This window comes from Colletotrichum truncatum (genome assembly GCF_014235925.2).
Source record: "Colletotrichum truncatum strain CMES1059 chromosome Unknown Contig_0010, whole genome shotgun sequence".
Classification (NCBI taxonomy): Eukaryota; Fungi; Ascomycota; class Sordariomycetes; order Glomerellales; family Glomerellaceae; genus Colletotrichum; species Colletotrichum truncatum.
In genome coordinates, this window is record NW_027222407.1 from 121,477 (window position 1) to 141,484 (window position 20,008).

At 51.1% G+C, this 20,008-nt stretch overlaps 7 protein-coding genes across 7 annotated transcripts; 6 read left to right on the top strand and 1 right to left on the bottom strand.

Annotated features, from left to right (window-relative positions):
• Positions 1-2,239: 2,239 nt before the first annotated feature.
• CTRU02_213497 (C2H2 type zinc finger domain-containing protein) lies at positions 2,240-4,939 on the top strand (the record flags this gene model as incomplete). The annotated part of the gene is made up of 3 exons (XM_036730775.1): positions 2,240-2,393; positions 2,610-4,734; positions 4,801-4,939. The coding sequence occupies 3 exons, from the start codon at positions 2,240-2,242 to the stop codon at positions 4,937-4,939; spliced, it is 2,418 nt and encodes an 805-aa protein (XP_036577551.1).
• Positions 4,940-5,434: 495 nt separating this feature from the next.
• On the top strand, positions 5,435-5,799 carry CTRU02_213498 (uncharacterized protein; the record flags this gene model as incomplete). Its single annotated transcript, XM_070206067.1, has 2 exons — positions 5,435-5,546; positions 5,603-5,799. The coding sequence occupies 2 exons, from the start codon at positions 5,435-5,437 to the stop codon at positions 5,797-5,799; spliced, it is 309 nt and encodes a 102-aa protein (XP_070060099.1).
• Positions 5,800-7,743: 1,944 nt separating this feature from the next.
• On the top strand, positions 7,744-8,919 carry CTRU02_213499 (glycoside hydrolase family 16 protein; the record flags this gene model as incomplete). Its single annotated transcript, XM_036730773.1, has 2 exons — positions 7,744-8,199; positions 8,260-8,919. The coding sequence occupies 2 exons, from the start codon at positions 7,744-7,746 to the stop codon at positions 8,917-8,919; spliced, it is 1,116 nt and encodes a 371-aa protein (XP_036577549.1).
• Positions 8,920-10,424: 1,505 nt separating this feature from the next.
• On the top strand, positions 10,425-11,588 carry CTRU02_213500 (glucanase b; the record flags this gene model as incomplete). Its single annotated transcript, XM_036730772.1, has 1 exon — positions 10,425-11,588. The coding sequence occupies one exon, from the start codon at positions 10,425-10,427 to the stop codon at positions 11,586-11,588; it is 1,164 nt and encodes a 387-aa protein (XP_036577547.1).
• Positions 11,589-13,110: 1,522 nt separating this feature from the next.
• Positions 13,111-15,291, top strand: CTRU02_213501 (C6 finger domain-containing protein; the record flags this gene model as incomplete). The annotated part of the gene is made up of 2 exons (XM_036730769.1): positions 13,111-13,170; positions 13,339-15,291. The coding sequence occupies 2 exons, from the start codon at positions 13,111-13,113 to the stop codon at positions 15,289-15,291; spliced, it is 2,013 nt and encodes a 670-aa protein (XP_036577546.1).
• Positions 15,292-15,515: 224 nt separating this feature from the next.
• Positions 15,516-17,228, bottom strand: CTRU02_213502 (uncharacterized protein; the record flags this gene model as incomplete). Its single annotated transcript, XM_036730770.1, has 1 exon — positions 15,516-17,228. The coding sequence occupies one exon, from the start codon at positions 17,226-17,228 to the stop codon at positions 15,516-15,518; it is 1,713 nt and encodes a 570-aa protein (XP_036577545.1).
• A 741-nt stretch (positions 17,229-17,969) lies between these two features.
• Positions 17,970-19,952, top strand: CTRU02_213503 (lung seven transmembrane domain-containing protein; the record flags this gene model as incomplete). Its single annotated transcript, XM_036730768.1, has 7 exons — positions 17,970-18,041; positions 18,121-18,154; positions 18,229-18,395; positions 18,464-18,786; positions 18,836-18,951; positions 19,001-19,243; positions 19,294-19,952. 7 exons carry the CDS (start codon positions 17,970-17,972, stop codon positions 19,950-19,952), a joined length of 1,614 nt encoding a protein of 537 aa, XP_036577544.1.
• Positions 19,953-20,008: the final 56 nt, after the last annotated feature.

Below are 20,008 nucleotides of genomic sequence, written 5' to 3' on the forward strand. Positions count from 1 at the left end.
GTCGCGTCGTGTTCCGAGAGGGTACTAAGCAATACGCACTACGCATCAATGACAGTATGCTCTTGTCTCCTAGACTTCATGTACCTCTGTTTGTCTCTGTCTCTTGTTTTGACCCCTCCAATCCAAACAGATATCCCCCTTTTTTGGATGGTCAGCTTTTTTCTCATAATTTTTTTTTCCCCCTTCCCGCTTCCCCCTTATCCTTCTAGTCCTTAGCCCCTAAAGCTGTCTTAGATTGAGATAGCACCGCGGTTCTCATGTATCAAACGAGATGACGGTGCTTTACAATGATACACGCTTTTGGTTCCGAGAATTTTTCTTAAATTGCTTTAAGCAAAGAAACAATACAGCAGAGGCATAATTGGTAATTGCTAGCTTTTGTTGAATCCATGTCCCACCCTCCCCGGCGGCTTCTAGACTCATAGATCAAAGACAGTACACGTAGAGAAAGAAATCCGAATGGATGTTTTGCGGCCAGCTGGACGAAGAGAAGTAGAAGAGATGTACTTCCCCACGCTGCAACTGCCAGAGGGGTACATGGAGCATGATGTTCAGTGCAGCTTACATAGCTCCGGCTCTCTTTACGAGTAGCTCAAGGTACTTACACTTTGTACCTTTTCGAAGACGTAAATATGGAGACGGGAGACTGGGAGAGGTACAGAGTACGTATCTCTTACCCTGTTCGGCGAGCTATTATTCTTTTGTGGGCTGTGTGTGCGTGCATTGGTGCCAGCGACGGCAGCAGCAACAGCGACAGACCGGATGGAAGATAGAGAGCGAGCGGGACACAGCAACAGACGCAACACGACAGCTTTCCAGTTCTGCGCCCAATACACCTTTCACATTCGCCATTGCTTTAATCCCCCATCCAATCTAAGGCGTTCGACCGGTCACTCTGGTCTACCTTGAATACTATACAACAGACGGCAGCGCGGCAGCGGTGCTCGTTTGTTGTCGAGTCCTCGTTGCCCCTCTCCCACTCGTGACTACCTACCTGTGTTGCCTTCCCTGCCCGCTTTGCCCGCCCTGCCCTGGGCCGGCCGCCGCTGGACACCTCTGACCCGCTGTTCGCTGTCCGTTGGACCAGGTGCTGAATCTGGGTGTCGGGTCGTCGTCTCCCCCTCCACTCCCACCTCAGGGCTCCCCTCCCCTTCCCCCCTCCACCCCTCCACCCCCTCCACCTCTTGCCCATCTTATCCCTTGCTCATTCTAATGGAGGAAGTCGGGTCGGGTCTATTTTGCTCTGGTGGCCCGGTGAACGAACTCTGTTCTCCTCTTGGTGTATATGTGTGCGAATGTGTGTGTGTGCAGTGCCCGTTGTGCAGTCCCGTCTTGTCCGCCTTGCATCCATCTCAGCGAGTGGCTCGGGGATCCACCTTGCTGGGAGGTACCTCTGCTCTACCTCTCCCGGCTTGATGTTCCAACCTGCTTGTCCAAGGCACCTCACCTGCCAACCATGCCTGCCCTAATCGTCTTCCAGCAGTACCTGCCAACCCCTGGGTACGTACTTTCCTTGACTACTGTCTACCTGTTTCCCGCTTCTTTACAGTGGAAAAGGTACTTGTTTTTAGGTACCTGTCCAGCTCCGGCCAGCGTGGTCCTCCTTCCTCTATCCCCCCTCTCTGCCCCCATCCCCTCCTGCCCCCCCCTCCAATACACCAGCGTCCCTCCCACTGTCGCACTCGACTGTCCCCACCGTTCTCACAAGGCCTCGCTCTTCCTCCTCCTGCTCCCCTCCTACTTTTTTCCTGGACTTCCCCTCTTCCGTCTCCTCCTTTCTCCCACTCGTGATCATCGTTCATCTCCAATACGCAACTCAACGTGGCCGTCGCCCTTCCTGGCTTCCTACCATCAACACACTCAAGTGCGCCTGTCGCCTCCAGACAAGCCGCTTTATATACTGGCTCTAAGCCAGCTTTTTCTTCCTCACACCAATCTTACGTCCTTCCTATGACCAGAATATCGAACCAAATGACCAGCAACATCCACCAGTCTAATCAAGACACACTTTAAACTCCACGGGAGCGCGCCGAGCGAGGAGGGAAACTACGAGCCAGGCGATTTCAACCATCGTTACAATCCATCGAGAGCCGTTGTCTTGAACACGCCGCCCGCACATCACCTTCGTTGCCGTTCGCTGTCGCTGTCGCTGTCGCAATAGCTTTCCCAGCCACCCGACACCACTACCCCATCCTGATCTCAGAAAAAAAAATACGCGACAACGACCCAAGCCGTCAAGATGCCCGGCGCAAGCGTTGCGGTTCTTCCCACGTCCGCTTCATCCACACCGGCCTCTCGCAAGGCCTCACTCGCACCGGAACGCAAATACAAATGCCAGTTTTGCAACAGAGCCTTTAGCAGAAGTGAGCATCGTAGTAGACATGAGCGCTCTCGTAAGTTGTTTCCGAACCCCTCTCCCTCCCCCTCACTCCCTACCGCGCAAGCTTTCACGTTACTGGGAACCCCTCGCCACAAATAACAACCCCTCCCCTCCTATCAGTCATCGTCGGCTGGACTTTCGAGCACGCGTCCGCAGGGGGAAAAACTCCCCAATTGCAACGTCGACAAAATTATCGCCATCATCCATCAGGCTGACCAACTTGTGCTAGATACGAAAGAGCGCCCATTCAAGTGCATGAAGTGCCGGAGTACCTTCGTCCGTCGCGATCTTCTCCTTCGACATGACCGAACGGTGCATGCCAAGGATGGAGGCGTCCCTTTGCACAGCGACGGCAAACGACGCTCTGGTCCCAAGACGAGAGCCATCGGTGGCCCTTCCAAAACACCCATACTCGATCAGTCTGCGATAGACCAGCTTGAGGCCGCTTCTCATGATGGCACCCTCGATGTTGAGACTGCCGCCATGCTCGTTGCCGATTTCCAGCATAAGGCCGCGGCGGGAGCGCGTTCTGCTGGGAGTCACTACGAAGGCAGCCCGTCGATGCCTTACTCGCCCCATGCTATGGAGCCCACAGTCACGTACCCTAATGGCGCAATCCCCGTACCCCAGTGGGAAAGCTTCATGTCTCAGTCATCGGAGCCCAAAGCACACTCCATTGCATCCTCGGCATCTGGCTCCTTTGAGTCTCAGCAGTCCTTTAACAGTGGAAGCACCCTGCAACCCCTCCACAACGTTCAACTGCCGCCAATCAATGGCCAGACGTGCAACGGCCTCGTTCCTGCCCTCCAGTCTATGATCAATTCGCTGCCCAACTCAGCGGCTGGGACCCCTGTGCCACAGAGCCCGTTCGTCAACGAGGCAGCGTTGTCTTCAGCAGGCTTCCGCGCTCCTCAGGTTGCCAGCGACGATGAGCGTAACCAGATTCTTGACAATATTCGGGCTAACGACACTGAGCATGCTATTCCGGAGGGCTTTCGTTTGCCTAATTTGACCACGTTGAACCGCTTTCTGTCGACATACTTTGGACTGTTTCATCACCACTTGCCGTTCTTGCACCCTGCCTCCTTTGATTCAAACAAGGTCTCTCCGGCCTTGTTACTCGCGGTGCTTAGTATTGGAGCGCTTTATGCCTTTGACCAAGATCAAGCCTACATGCTCCACATTGGGTCCAAGGTGCTCGTGAACCAGTTCCTCCTAAACAAGGAGAACTTTAGCTCTCGCAAGTGTCCCGTATGGACCATGCAAGCCTCTCTTCTCAACATGATCTTTGCCAGCTGGAGTGGTGATCCCAAGGGACTAGAGTGGACTTGCTCCATCAAGAGTTTGCTTGCCAACATGGTCGCTGGAAACAGATACGAGCTCAAGCTTCGCCAGGAGGCTCGCGACGGAGCTCAGCCTAGTCGCAACGAGTGGATCGAGGATGAGGGATGTCGCCGCACGTACTATGCCGTCTACATTTTCTTCGGACTCCTCACCCTGACATACAATCACACGCCTGCAATCAGCTTCAACGAGTTCGAAGACCTGCAGCTACCCTCGAGTGAAGCGCTCTGGAATCTCAATGTTATGGATGAAACCGCTTGGCATGAGCACTTGAAGGCATCACCCATGGTCACCTTTATGGAAGCGCATGACAACCTGTTCCAGGGAGAGACACTCAGGTACAGCGCGTTTGCGTCGCGGGTTATGATCAACGCGTTGTTCCTTGAAGTATGGTACCACAAGCGCAGCCCCGAGGCCCTTCAAGATGTTGTAACCGAGTACAAGCTCAGACTTGCACTAGAGACGTGGGAGAAATCTCTCGAACTCTGCGAGCCCGAGAATGTTACTGTCCCACTGAGTGCTCCTCACAAAGGCCATCCCCTCATCTTCAACGCGAAGGCGCTGTATCGAAATGCACGAGTCCGTTTGGAGGTTGACTTGAAATCTGTGCAAGAGGCATTGCGCTATCACGACTCGTACGAGGTCGCGGCTGCCATGACCCATGCGCGGGACCGCGTTAAGCGTTCCAGTGAGATGATTAAGGTCATTCAAGAATGCTACAACTGCATCGAGATCGCTGTAGTTCAGGGCGTTCGCTGGGTTGCGCGCACCTCACCAACAAATTGGAGCGTTGAGCATGCCTTGTGCGGACTTGATTTGATGATTATCCTCTCGCTGTGGCTCTACCGTCTGGAACATGACGAGGAGCAGGCGACTGAGGAAGAGCTCGTCATGTACAACAAGGTTCGGCAACTCTTCGAAAAGGACATTGATGAGGTATACGCTTCCCAAATCAGCTCTGTTGTTGCCCGCCTATGGGGCAGCATGTTGGACGAAGTCGTAGTTTGGGGGTAAGTCGGCGCACGCCATATCAAATAGTTGCCAAATGGCAAAGGACGATGCTAACTACGTACCAGAATCACCCGACTGATGGGCGAGTCCTTTCGACTCCACGCGCAAGCGCTCGTCGGCTATGTCGACGACATGGAAGCGTCCTCGAGCGTCTCGACCCCCTCGATGACATCTCAGGGGGCGGACGAGGACAGTGTGTATTAGTTGCGAGATGACTGAACGATTTCTTTTGTCTCGTTTCCTATCTTTTTCTTTATTTTTTCCCTTTCAGGCGGCCCATCCGGGTCGTCCTTTCTCCTTGGCATATACCTCTACGTCTGATGGGTTGAACTTTGACATTTGTGGCGCAAAAGGATTTGGAGTTGTTCATCGAACATACCCTCTTGGTCTGTGGCCTGCCCCGTTGGCATGGAAGAGGCGGCGCAGCTGAGAGAATATTTGGCTTCGGGACGGTCATTGCGCATAACCAGCCTGCTCAACTGGTTCTGAATCTCTGTTTTTCGTTGGGATGATTTCTTATTTAAACGTCCCAGCATTGGACTCGGTCTTGAGCGATAATGGGGCAGGAATACGGAGAAGGGTTGGGGGCATTGGGTTCGGCACGGATTCCTCGGTAAATCAAGTCTGGGGAATAGGGATAATTCGGGCCCTGCTCACGCATCCCAAAGACTGCCTCAGGGCACTGATGGCTGGTCCAGGATGATGGGGTTGGTATTGACTGGTTTTGCGTTTGTTGTATTAGTCCTTACTAATGTTTGCGCTTTGCTGATATCCTTTTTTTCCATCTTTTTGTTTTTTCGTTATTTCCTCCTATGGTTATCTTCGCTGCTTCAATGGTCCGACTAGTCTTTCTGCTCTTTATTTCATCGATGTTTCCATTCTGTCGCGCGTTTAGTTCAGTTCTGTTTGTTTCGTTTGGCTCTGCTCAGATACCTTGTGCGATATACAGACTGCAGTATTTGCTTCTATTGGAATTTCATCATATGACTTTGATTTTAATTGTCTCTACTATGGAATGCATCTTTGGCATGATTGGCTGGAGAGAAAAGGGATCATGGTGGTAGTTTTGGCTGGTGGTAAAGGCATATCCCGAGATGAGAAATTTCCGGGTCTGCTTAATCAGTTGGGATGAAAGGGAGGAGCTGGCTTTGCGAGCACATGTGTATAGATAGTTTCCTAGGAGTTTAGCATCGAAATATCACTTCTCCTCATGAAATCCTCTACTCCACACCGTGCTAGCCGATGGACTCTATATGGATGATGCGACGATCAAATTGGTATGCTTAACGACCACGAAACCAACGGTTCGCTTGTTTGGTTGACACCTTCTCAAGAACCACGCTGGATTGAATATTAAACGGAGGATGATGGGGAACGAGAGAGGCATGAGCCTGCGCCAACTTGGCTAGAGGAAGACCGAGTGTGACCTCAACAGCTAAGCCTGCACAGCTGTGTGCCCCCAACCAAAGAACAAGAGCCTAGGATTGAGTTGAGAATGCTAATCGGTATCGCGTTGGTGAGTGGCTATATGCAACTCGCCGCCAACGATTGCACTGGGGCAGTGAAGCTATGTGGACGCTATTCAACCTCGTGGGCTAGGTCCAGTCTGCATCTAAACCTATTTGCTGGAAGTCATACTAATTAACGGAATGCTGGAGTTTTTTGCTTCATCCCAAGATGATGATGGGCTTCAACTCCTCCGAGTGTGCTATTAGCAAAGCCGCAAATGGCCAGGCTAACCAGAACAACTTCAAAACTCGATCAGCGCTTGCATGAGCAAGGATTCCCCAACCCAAGTGAGTCATGGTAAGGTTGAATAAAGCAAAACTGGATGGCGATGCATTCTGAGCAATAGCTCATTGAAGTGGACCAAACCCAAGCTTAACTCGATTTATGTAAGACATGAAACGGGGAAACACAAACAGGGTCAGTTTGAGTAGGATTATGAGCCACTCAGCGGGGCCCCACCGTCTCCAACACCACCAGAGGCACAGCTTCTTTCTTCCCATTGTGCACTTCCTTTGACACGAATAACCCCATCGGCGAGTCTCTAACGAAGTGGCTTTGGCCACGACATTGGACTCTGGCTCCATGCTACCCGTCACGCCGCACGGGCCCGCCGCTGGTCTTTCAGCACCCTTCGTCTGATACCTATCGTGCGGGATCCTGCAGCGAAAACAACACAGCTCAACGTGACACGATATTACACGGCCGGTGTGGCTGGAACGCCACCACTCACACACGGACTCATGAGCTAAACAGCAGGAGACAGTTAGGTGTACATTACGTGTTGATTCTTTGTCCTGGCAAGCTGGCTGGGGTCGTTTCAGACTGATCTTAGTATCATTGAGAAAGATGACAGCATTCACGTGGCCAACGGTCATGATATCTGTATATCTCACTGCCATCATGTGGAATGGCAATGATTCAGCAGTACTGTCACATCGTTACCTCCATCTTTGTTCGCGAATGGAGTCCCTTTGACCCCCAAATACACTCGTTCGAGGCTGTCTGTTCGCGAACTATTGGTATTGCGCTAAGAATAATAGTTGTCACCGTGGAAGTGACGAAGGAGTGTTGTATCTTGGCTTGCTGGCGAGCCACAGCCACGGATACGATGGTCACACGGCGCCGCTTCCTTTCGATTATACCTTGCTTTTCCTGTCTCGCTCAAGTACAAGTTTGCCCATAGTCTCCTTCACTCCCTCGAGAATTTGAATTACTTCTTATGTTTCGCACTGCTGTCTTTACTCCATCCTTCGTTCCATACGTATTTTTCTACCTCGCCTGAGCGCCAATAATTTCATCCCATCATCTTTATTTCTGCTTATGCACGCCTGGACTGGTTCCATGTGCGCTTTGGTTTTCTTCAATTATCTGTCAAAACTTTAGACGACGATCCGTGTGCTACTCTGGAAGTAATACACATAAAACACAAACACACACACACACACACACATACACACATCTTTGATCACATACAACAACTTCTCAAAACTGTAGACATCATGAGGAACATGGCAACGACCTATCTGGCGGCGCTTGTCATACTGCCTTGTCTCGCCCAGGCTGCCTGCGAATGCGGATATGCGGCAAACATCACCAGTACACAAGTGGTCTTCACCGACCTGATCGAGACCGATTTCACCAAGGTCAAGGACATTCAGAGCAACACCGATTGGGTACGACAGGAGTTCAACAAAACCAACAAAAACGCGAGAGGCCCTCTTGGAGAAAAATTCATGCCGACGAATGTAGCCTCTGTCCATGAGGGCTCCAGCTCCTTCGGGCTCAGCTCAACCAAAGCGGATGCCGGGCTTCAGTTACTTGTCGAGAGCTCGACAGTAGATGGCCTTGTTCCTGTCGCAGAGATTGACTCAGCTCGAAACGATCTCCATTATGGCTCCTTTCGAGCAATGATGAAGGTCCCTGACGTTGCTGGGACATGCGCAGCTTTTTTCTGGGTAAGATACCGTCACTGGTATCTGAAGATAGCCGAAGAGGATTACTAACAGCGTTCATAGTATCACAACGACACGCAAGAGATTGATATTGAGTTTCTCACAAGGGAATTCAACCCGGAGAACAACACATATCCGGCCAACATCGTCCTGCAGTCTCGCGCGTCGATGGAGAAGGGCTACGATGCCGCGGGAACTGGTAACTTCGTCAAAGTCAACCTGGGCTTCAACCCCACTACCGACTTCCATGAATACCGTATCGACTACCTCCGTGATCAAGTCATATTCTACGCCGACAACAAAATGATTGGCAGGATGAACGGCAGTGCCGTTCCGACCGATGGTGGTCATTTGATCCTCCAGCACTGGAGCAACGGCAACCCCCTCTGGTCTGGCGGCCCCCCCAAAAAGGACGCGATTTTGACGGTGGCATCCGTGAAGGCATACTTCAACTCGTCACTTGATAGCCGTAGAGCCGATCATTTGAGCCGCTGTGTTGATCCCTCGGCGCCAGACGCCATCTGCAACATCCCTGATGTTACTTCCTTCTTCTTCAGTGCCCAAACGAACATGACCAATAACCAAACGGTGTCGGGGCAATCCGGGCACGAAAGTCACAGTGCTCAGGGAGATCAAGGAAGTCAACAAGGGGTCGCTTCGTTAGAGGCTCCTTCGTGGTCTCTTGTCGTGGGGTTCTTGCTTTTGAATGCCCTGTTCTTCTGATTTCTTTAGCACTCCAAGAACAGCCTTGGACTGTTGTCTGGCTTTGATTTTGGCCTGTTGATTATTTTGTCATTTTTTCATTATACCATTTCAGCGATGATGTATCCTTTTAGGTTGTGTTTTTTGTCATTGAGCATGTAGCGCGGTGAACGGAGTTGTACGATGCGCAGGCTGCTGAAGGAATGCAACGCACGCTTGTGTTTCCCCCCATGTTAACCCCTTTCTTTATTCATGATAATGTTGTTTGGCATTCTGATTAAGTTTCTATACAAATAGAAATCTCCAAATCATGAGTTTTGATTTTGCATGGCCTGGCCAACGTCTATGGAAAGTTGTAGATCGGCGTGAGATGTCAATAGGTTCTTCCAAGCCAGGCCTCACTTGCGACGGAGCTAACACCATTGCAACGCGCTCAACGACCGCCAATCTCCAAGCCATGCCAAAGACCGCAAAAGAATGGCATTGCATTACTAGTGTCTTTATCAACGTAGTTTGGACGATAATCGAGGGACACAGTCTACACCAAGTAAGTGTAGAGTGCCAATCCAGCTCGGCTGTCGACCCCAGAGCGTCATCTGACATTACTTTGACACACAAATTGCTCGTGGGCAGTCGGCAATTGGATATTCTAATGTCTCAAGCCCCATACACCACCGCACGTCCCCAATGTTACTCCAAACTTCTTTCCCAACTCTCTCCATTTGAGGGGGATCAGCAGCACATTCATGCGAGTCCCATCATTCTAGAAGAACGCACATGGCCATCAATACATGCAGGAGATCGATGGCCGGTGTCGGCTCATCGTCGTATCAGATTGTCATAGCGTTGTAGTGCACCTCCACGGCTCTGCTCATCCATCCTGGGCGTGTGATATACGGGGCCTTTCTAGAAAAATTGGCCGAGACACTTTACCCCGGATTTTACGTCCTGCACACCCCTGTGGCGGTTCTTTCTGTATAGTCCCCGTTCACTATTAGGCATTATCTTGCGTCCCCAAGGAAACATTTGCGTTTGAGCGATATGTATAGTATAAGTAGCCTTCCTTTTTTTTTTTTTTTTTGGCTACACCCCATCAGTACTACCACCGTGTGGTTACTGGGCTTTGGCTTGCCGGCTGGAGTCGTCAGATGGATCTTGGAAACCTGGTATGCCGTGCTGGTAGCGAGCACTAGCCCACACAACCATGTCGTCTATTTCGTCATTCCAGGAGAGAGTGGGCATTCAGCGTATCACACTTGCTCACCTTGTTGCTATAAGATTGTCACCGGTTCTTCCTTCAAGGGCGTCAGACATCTGCACATGGCCACTCCGGTCATTTGCTATCATTTTTTGGATCTCACATACAGTCAATAGGAAAGATGCGATAATGTCGTTTTGATATGAAGCACAGTATCTTCCTCGGGGGTTTCAATAGCACTGCATCATCATATAAAACTCGGAACCGCCAACATTAGCAAACGCTCAGCCACAGTACCCTTGCAACTTGAACCTTGCGGACCATCAACATGACGAGACCCACGCTGGACATTTTGCTGAGAAATAACACTGGCTCCTCCAATGCCTACGCCCACGTAACTGGGTTGGATATCAACAAGAACAATGCCGTGTTCCTCCTTGGAGCTGACGGTGTCACGGGCTACTATCCGACATCGCCGCCCAATATCTTGAACCCGCTACAGGTCGACTGCGCCATCTCGCTGGGGTCACCAGGATCAATGCGAAAGGTGACGATCCCCCAAATCGCTGGTGGGAGGATCTGGTTCTCCCGGGACGGCCCGCTCCAATTTCTCCTGAATCCAGGCCCGGCCGTGGTGGAGCCTTCGGCGACAAACCCGTCTGATGCGAACTACAACCTAGAATGGGGTTTCTGCGAGTTTACCTTCAACAGCTTCCAGCTGTACGTCAACATCTCCTATGTCGACTTTGTGAGCATACCCGTGTCCCTGACTCTCGAGAATGACTCGGGTATGATCACCAACGTACCGGGGCTCCCAAACAATGGCCTCGACGCAGTCTGCGACGGGTTGCGTGCACAAGACGCCCGCGAAAACGTTGGCTGGAGCCAACTTATTGTACGGACGCCTGACAATACGGCCAACCTGCGTGCTCTCAGCCCCAACTCAGGCATTGTCATGAAGCCGAATCTGTTCGAGGGATATTACCAGCCATATGTCGATGCTGTCTGGGACAAGTACCGCTCCGCTGACCTGACGGTAAACACACAGGCCGAATGGGGCGACGTTAAGGGCCGCGTAGGCTCAGACAATCTCCTGACATTCGGCAGCGTCGGGTCATTTGCGCAGCCGAGCGCGCGTGATATCTTCAGTTGCAGCACCGGGCCGTTTGGCGGGTATCCCCGGAACCAGGCCGAGATGGGTGCCATTGGCGCGCGCATTGCAGCAGCGTTCAACCGTTCGACGCTCCTTGTAAACGACCAGCAACCCGAGAATGAAAAGATCGGGAACTACTACAGAGATACCCGGACAAACCACTATTCACGCATCTGCCATGAGGTCAGCTCTAACGGTCGTGGCTATGCGTTCCCTTACGACGATGTCGGCCCGTCCAATGGTGATGACCAGTCCGGGTCGCTGTTTGATTCGAACCCTAAGCTTCTGACTGTTGGTATCGGTGGAGAAGCTGCTTCCGGAACTCGGGAGGAGCTGTGAGAAACAGTCGACATCTTTTATACCCATAGCCTTTACCTGGGGCACATTACAAAGGTATGGGGTTTTCTTTGGTATACATACGGCGAGATATAGGTCGTTTATAAGAAGTCCTCTAGGTGTATGTCGAGCAGCCAAATCACAGGTGTTATCAATCGATATTGTATGCGTGTAAAATGCTACTCAACCTGTCTGTGGTGTAGCACTAGTAACTTCGAACTCGAGAGGAATGCTTTCAGGCGCTGAATCGTCCCGCTAAGACCGCAATACCAACCTTGAGGAAGCTTCCTCCTTCATGACTGGAAGCCGAGCGGTGATTGTCTCTGGGCTGTAGGCCCATCTGGCGTTTGAATTATGTTTATGGATTGGTGGCAGCGCTCCGGTATGAGGCTTCCAGTGCAGTCTGGACAGAAATTCGGGCAGGATATTGTTGTTTAGGATGGTGACGGCATTTGTGTGACTTATGGCTGGCCCAAGGCGGATTCGGTCCAGCCCTTCTTTTTGGGACGAATACCGGTCTATGATGTCCGCCGCATACTGATCAATCACCTCTGGATGAAGACGTACCGATATAGAATAGGCAGTGTGACATGCATGTGACGATGAACGGGCTGTATGTCGCTGGGGCTCCATAGGCGGGAATTATGACCGTTGAACACTAGCTAATGGGCTAAGCTGCTCTGGTCCAGCTTGTGGATCCTGACAATGCACGCTTCTGCAGCCATTCCCGTCGGGGACATGCTGCCTAAAAGCCACCGCTGCAAGATGCAGAAGGCACACTGCACTTTACAACATGTGTGCGATGCCAATGTATACGGCAGAACAGAGCCCACTGCAGGGTAGGCCAGATCATCAAAGAGTAGAAGATGGTGTGCATCTGTCGCCCTCAAGAAGTGTGGCTGTGTGATGACATTGAGAGAGCCTGATTTCGCTGTAGGGATTTTGCTCCACGACGGCATGAATCCACGGATGCTACGAGCACCCAAAACAGGGCCCAACTGCCCAGTTATACTAGTAGACTCATGAACCCCATATTGGCACTACAGTGCAGTTACCGTGGTCCTCCGTTCTGGAACGGCCTATAAACACCTGATGCAACTGCGGAGGCGATAACCCACACATATTCTGCCTAGATCCTCATCCTCCCAGACGTGCCAATCACAACAAACTCGAGGCCCAATAGCACAACGCTCGCCGCTGTTCGCATCCCTTCTGATCGACACCTCAAGGAAAGCAAGGCACCCACCCCACCTTGGAGCGGTCGTCTCGCATTCTCGACTGACAAGGCTGGGCAGTTCTCTCCCATTAGAATATGGTTTCCGACTAGGTCCAGTTCTGCATTTCATCTCCCTCTCGTTCTTTCCCCCGCCCTGGTCTATGTCGTAAATCGAGGAAACTATAGCCTGACGATGGCCCCCACTGCGAGCTATCCATATCGTTACCTGGCTGGCTCTTAGCATTACTGCATTTCTGTTCCTTTACCAGGCCAACTGGAACTACAGGGCCAGGGTTTGAGAATTTCATTATGGTGTACTGCGGGAAACCGTCTAAAGGCTGCTCCAGCTGTCGGGAGCGAAAGATTAGAGTGAGTTTAGGCTCGAGCGCGATCCTTTCTCTCGTGTCTGGCGACTAAGCTTACCTTCATGCCCATGGCAACTTTGTTCCTTCGAGATTCTTTCGGGCATGCAGGCGGCCAGGCTGTGGTTGACGATACAGAGTTCAACTGAAGTGAAGCTAACGATGCCATCAACAGTGTGATCAGAAGGAGCCAAGTTGCGGCCAGTGCGAGAAACGGCAACAGCAATGCCCTGGCTATCGGAATCTCGTCGATCTAATGTTTCGGGATGAAAGCTCCCATGTCATTAAGAAAGCTGCCAAAACTAGGGCACGGGGTCGTGCGAGGCAACCGACGGCTTCAATTGCCGCGGCTGAGGCTCCAGAGCACGGCTTTGCTGGACCGTTCAACACCGATACTGAGAGCTCCGACCCGCTTCCCCAAATATCAAAGGGAGCGAGCCCTCGCCGCCCAACGCCATCTCGTGCGTTGTCAGTGGTGACCCAGAATGTCTCCATCAGGAACCGACCACGTCTGACTCCTTGGGTTTCACCACCCGACCCTGCTTATTTCCAAGACGAAGACAGCGATAATGAGAACGACGATGGTCTATTACCCTCACCCGACGAAGGCAACTGGCCTGCATCACCACCGGCCACATTGTTATACTCGCTCTCGCCGTCCTATCAGGAGCGCGGTACGGCCTACTTTTTCTCTCGCTATGTCTCTGTTGATGAGAACGCCTGCTATCAGAACTATGACTTCATCTTCGATATTTGGCGCCCTTCCAGCATGGTTCCCGGTCGGCAAGTAGACGGCGTCATGGCGAGCATGACCGCCGTCGGTTTGGCCGGCCTCTCCGACCTCACCAAGTGCACTCGAACGATGGACTGGGCGCGACGAAGCTACGGGACGGCACTTCGTCTGACAAACGAAGCCTTACGCGATCCCTCCGAGGCAGTCAAGGACACAACTATGCTGTCCATCCTCATCTTAACTACATACGAGATGCTCACAGGCCGCAACCCCCAAACGGTGCGGGCATGGCAAGAACACCTCAACGGCGCCGCTGCCCTGGCAAAGATGCGCGGCCTCGGCCAATTCAGGTCTAAGGCTGGAGTGCGTATGTTCATAATGCTGACCCACATAGCTCTCATCAGCTGTATCCAAAGAAGTATGCCTATGCCTCAGCCACTGGTTGACCTCCGGAACCAGTTGGGCATGCTTTCGCCCCCAGGTGACCCAAACTGGCGGATGTCAGGATCCATTTATAAGGTTCTGCAACTGCGACATGACATTAAGCGCGGCAAACTAAAACACAAGGATGCAATCATTGACCAGTTGTCAAAAGTTGACGAGGAGTTTGTCGATATCATAGCTGATCTTCCAGAATCCTGGCATTATCGACCAGTGAGCCTCTCACAAGCTCACCCCGCTGTATTCGACGGTTATCATTGCCATGTGTATCCTGCACTTACACTTGCGGCAACTTGGAATGGCATTCGATCAATCAGGATGCTGGTGCACGAGACCATTATTGGCGAACTTTTCAAATGCTGTCACGATCAGCAAATACTGTCGTGGACGTATGCGGCAAAACTACAACTTGCAAAGTCAGTTGACACGCTCGAAAAGCTTCGTGATGCTATTTTAGCAAGCGTACCGCAGCATTTCGGCGTCGTTGGCTTTAGGGATGCTAGACCAGAAAGTCACGGTTTACCAGTGGCCGTTGTTAAAGTGAGAAGACCACCCCTGCGGGCTACACCGTCGCCGACAACGTCTGCATTGTCTTCTCCAGGGTCACCGTCGGCCAGTCCTTCCAGTCCGGGTGCTTTCAACGGCCCTACTCTGCATGACCCGACCCAGGCAGCGGATCTTGATAATAGTGCCGAGCGTTTCATGACGCTTGCTTCAGCTAGTAACACTATTGTGTGGCCTCTGTACCTGCTGGGGGTGTCATCTTCCTGTACGCACGAGATAAAGGAATACGTCATCGGACGTCTACAAGCAATTCTTGAGGAGACAAGCCTAATGCAAGCTGGGGGGGTGGCACAAATGGTTCGAAGCAAGGAGATCTCCATCCCTTGGTCTGATTTGCCTTGGGATGAAATGCCCAATCCACCGGCATTGGCAGACAATATGCTGGTGTAGAGCCCTGACCACGCTTGTATGAAGGTCGACAACAGATATCGCATCCTGAAAAGAATGGTTAGACCTAACCGCCTGTTTGTACATATCAATACGCCCGCCACAACCGAAATATTACTGTAGACCCGAAACGATGACGATGACAAGTTGTTAGGGGTATCATATCTATTTATTTACTCTCCATGCCTTTGGGCGGTCCTTTACGCGAATGCCGACGACCATATCCTTTACCAGTTATCAAAATTGCCAAAACCACCGCTTTTTATCTTCTTACGAGCCGGCTCCTCCCAGAGATCAACATCTTCCGTTTCCACATGTCCTGAGCCACTCTTCTGCGACTTAAGATATTTGCCTACGCCAGCGCCAACATCTCCGCCTTCCACAGTCCCGTCGGCCCTGATTCGTTTGCCCGTCCATGTTGTTCTGTCATCTTCCGTACCACCATTTACTTCTATTTCCTGCTTCGCCCTTTCCAGCTTTTCGGATTCGCTTTTCTCCTTCAGAAACTCCTCAAAGGGATCCAGGTAAATAACAACTTCCTTCATCACAATTCTGTTGAGCGGCCTGTCAGATCCGTCTGTAGGGACATCCTCAATTTTTGACAGCACGTCAAGGCCACCAACGACCTTACCAAAAACCGTGTGCTTGTTGTCGAGGTGCTTTGTCGGCCGATAGATGATGAAGAACTGACTTGAGTTGGTGTTTTTGCCTTTGTTCGCCATGCTGAGAATACCTCGAGCATTATGCGTCAAAGGCCCATCAAATTCATCTTGGAAGTTTTTGCCCCAGATGCTGGTGCCACCCTTACCAGTCCCAGAGGGATCGCCTCCCTGAACCATGAAATTCTTAATATTGCGATGGAAAGTAACACCCCGGTAGTACCCCTTCTGCGCAAGCCTCGTGAAATTCCATACTGCACGAGGGGCAAACTCGGGATAGAGCTCAATGTTGAGGTCACCCAGATTCGTTTCTATTCGGGCATACCCCTTGATCTTGACTCGTTTGGGCTTCAGCATGAATTCTTCATCGGACAGGAGCGCTCGTTCGCCGCTTGTTTCGGGTGTTAAACCCGTACTGGTGAAACTAGCGGCGGCTTTTCCGGTTGTATACACCGCCGCATTAGACGGAACTTTCTTGTCAACAATCATAGACTTGCGCTGCACTGTTGACCCGGGCTTGACAACTGCAGACGTGCGGTTCACATCACCTCCTTCGTCGCGTTCCTTGCGTGCTTTTTCAACGGCCTGCTTTGCCCTGAGAACCTTATCACCCATTCGTCCTAGCGCATTGATGTTGACATTTCCCTCTTTACGTTCCTCCTCCTGTTCCTTAGTCAAAACAGCGTCCTCGCCATCCTTGAGAAACTTAAACTGGCTCAGGTCCCTGCTCGCGACATTCTGAGGATCTTGCAATGTGATAATGTCGGCTCTGGTGAACTCTTCATCGTCGACGAGGTCCCGCCAATTCTTGCCCTTAATGTTCATTCGCTCGACCGTTTCCCATGCGAAGACGTTTGCGTAAGTTCCGTGTCGGATCGCAACGATATGGGTGTTGTCTGTGAAAACTTTGAAGGACACAGGATCTATCAAGTCACCCTGGCCATCGCTAGAATCGGGGGCCCGTGAGTCGGTAGCAGCATTTCTGGCGAAGTTGAGCTTGATGAGGTCTTTCGAATTAAGCGGCTTGCCGTTGACCGGATTCGTTTTATGCTTATCTAGCCATGCGCTAATCACTTCTACATCAAAAATCGTACCGTCTTGGGTGCAGACAGGATTTTTGAATGGCTGAAGGCTAGCAGCACAGAAGTTGAAAGGCAAACGACGATAAGTTGAGCCAATACGTGAGCGTGCATTCACGTTGGCGCCGGCGCTCGCAGAGTACGCATCCGAAGATGACCACTCGGAATGGGTAATGTACAGTTTGTCCGTGTTCTTACCCATCGTCGTGGGATGACGTTGTCGTTGTTGGGGCGTTGAAGAGGCGTGATTGCGACGTGGAAAGAAGGAAGTCTGTACCGCCACAGGCTACAATGGTGACCTTAGCTCCGGGGAAACGACTTCAGTAACATATGGAGTCTCGAGGATATGGGAAAGTTTTGGTTGGATCAAGGTGGTACTAGTGGGGTGGCTGTCGCGCAGGAGGTAAGTTTAAATGGGTGCCAATCAAAACGCCCCTTTGCTGGTACTGGGGATAAGGTACCACCGTGCTAAGGTATCAAGCACACTTCACTCCCCAGCAGCTCAGCCATAGGCCGTTCGACGGTTCCAGCCAATAAAATCTCGCAGGTATTGAAGGTCCGGCGACATGCGTACGTACCTCGGAGCTTGGCACGTCCCTGGTCCTCCCTCTCGCTGTCAGTTCCGCCAAAAGGCTGCCAGGCTGTCACACTTCGTTACAAGTCCAGCATTACACTGTCCCTGTGCAACGTTTCCGACTTGGCCAGGCTCGCTGAACTTCACAATCTGCCGGCATCAAATCACCGAAGACGCAAGTCGCAGAGCGTCCAACAATTCGGCATGCTCGATGCGACCATTGCTCATTCAACTTTGCGGTAGACACAACGATAACAACAACTTCGGGCATAGCCAAGCATCTTTTGCTGCCATATCGACTCCCTCGACGTCGAAGCCGAATTGATCCCTTGCTATCCAAAGCAATCTGTTTCCAGAACGCACATCACGATGAAGGGCTGGCTTTATACCTCTGTTCTGGGCATGTCCCTTTGGGCAGCAAGCGCCCTTGAGGTTAAGATGGTAACATTCTCCTAACCCAGGCATTGCCGTCTGCTTGCTTCAGATCTTAGAAACTAACCAGTGGTTCTTTACCTTGTAGGATCAGACAGACGAGAACAGACAGCGGTGTTCTGGTATGTAGAAACCTTGTTTCAAAATGATATAATAATTGGTACCGATACATCGATGCTGATGTTCTCAAATGCAGGCATGTACAGCCGTACTGCTTGGGGCGGCCCTGTCGATCCGTACATCAACGTAATGTTTCTCCCTAAGCAAGCACCTGCAGACCAAGATCCCACCGTGAGCCTAGTCATCTTCGAATGGAAGGATGAGGATCTTATTGGTGTCCGCGAGAGTCCTGATTCTGAACATGTAAGACACCGCCCGAGTTTTCTAGCCTAATAATCTGAAGTGTTGTTACTGACAGTTGTGGTCGAAAGAAAATCGGCATCTGCCAGGACCAGTTCGTGAAGAAAGGGTTCTGTAACGAGACAGATATTGGCAAGTTCATCATCGACCCTGAGGCCACCACGAAGTCGAAGAACATGATCGATACAAAGGCTATCCACTTGAAAGAGCCGCAAGCGACCAAATACATGATTCGCAAAACCGGTTATTATTGCGTCCTAACTGATCGTTTTACCGCGGAGGAATATACTGCCGTCGTTGAGTTCCGCAATGCATACGGCGAGCTTCCCGCGACGCAGATTCCCAAGCTTCCATTTTACGGAGGCATAACAATCCTTTATGCCTTAGTCGCAGTGTAAGAAACACTTGCTGTTCGTGTTAGACGTAGCATTAACATAGTCTAGGTTCTGGGGTTTTCTCTATTATCAACATCGTCATGACATTTTGCCCGTTCAAAATTACATCACGGCCATCCTCATATTTCTGGTCGTCGAGATGCTGATGACTTGGGGATTTTACGGTGAGACGGTGTGTCGAAATAAAAATAACACATTGCTAACATCCACTAGATTATCTTAACCGCAACGGTGCCAATATTGGGTCCAAAGTGCTACTAGTACTTGTTGCAATCCTTAACGCTGCCCGTAATTCTTTCTCATTCTTCCTTCTACTGATCGTTTGTATGGGCTACGGAGTTGTCAAGCCGACGCTTGGCCGCACCATGATCTGGGTGCGCTGGCTTGCCATCGCTCACTTTGTATTTGGCCTTGTATATGCGATTACCAGCTTGTTGATCACTCCTGATGCCGCTGGTAAGTAACGGTACGCAAGCAACTGAGACTGCATGCTGATTTAATCTTAGGGCCGTTTGTTCTCCTTATTGTACTCCCACTTGCCGGTACCCTTACTGCCTTTTATGTGTGGACGTTGAATTCTCTAAACTTTACGCTCAAAGATCTACGCGAGCGCAAGCAACACGCCAAGGAGGCCATGTACAAAAAACTGTGGTGGTGCATCCTGATCAGCATTTTTGTTATCTTCGGTTTCTTCTTCTTCAACAGCTTCAGTTTTGCCTCTGTCAACGACCCTGACTACGTTCCTTTCCATTGGAAATCTCGTTGGTTTGTTCTTGACGGTTGGTTGAACCTGGTCTACTTTGCCGACGTGGCTTGGATCGCCTATGTGTGGAGGCCTACTGCCAATAATAGACGCTTCGCCATGAGTGATGAGATTGCTCAGGACGATGATGGAACGTTCACAATGGCGGATATCGGTGCACCTGACGATTCAGATGATGATGAGGAGGCTCAATTAGGCAAGGGAACGACAAATGCACACCCAGCAGTACGTGACACTTCATCTGGCGCACAAGCGAGCACCATACCACAACAGCAACCACAACGGCACGTCCCAAGGGAGTCATTGGATGGAGAGACCATATTTGCAGTAGGCGAAGACGGCGATAGGTTTTCGGATGATTCGGACGAAGAAGACGCTAAGCTTGTACGATCCAGAAAATAGAGGTTCTTGTTTTTTTTTTCCTTGGATGGGGCAATGGACCAGATCGGCAATCGTGT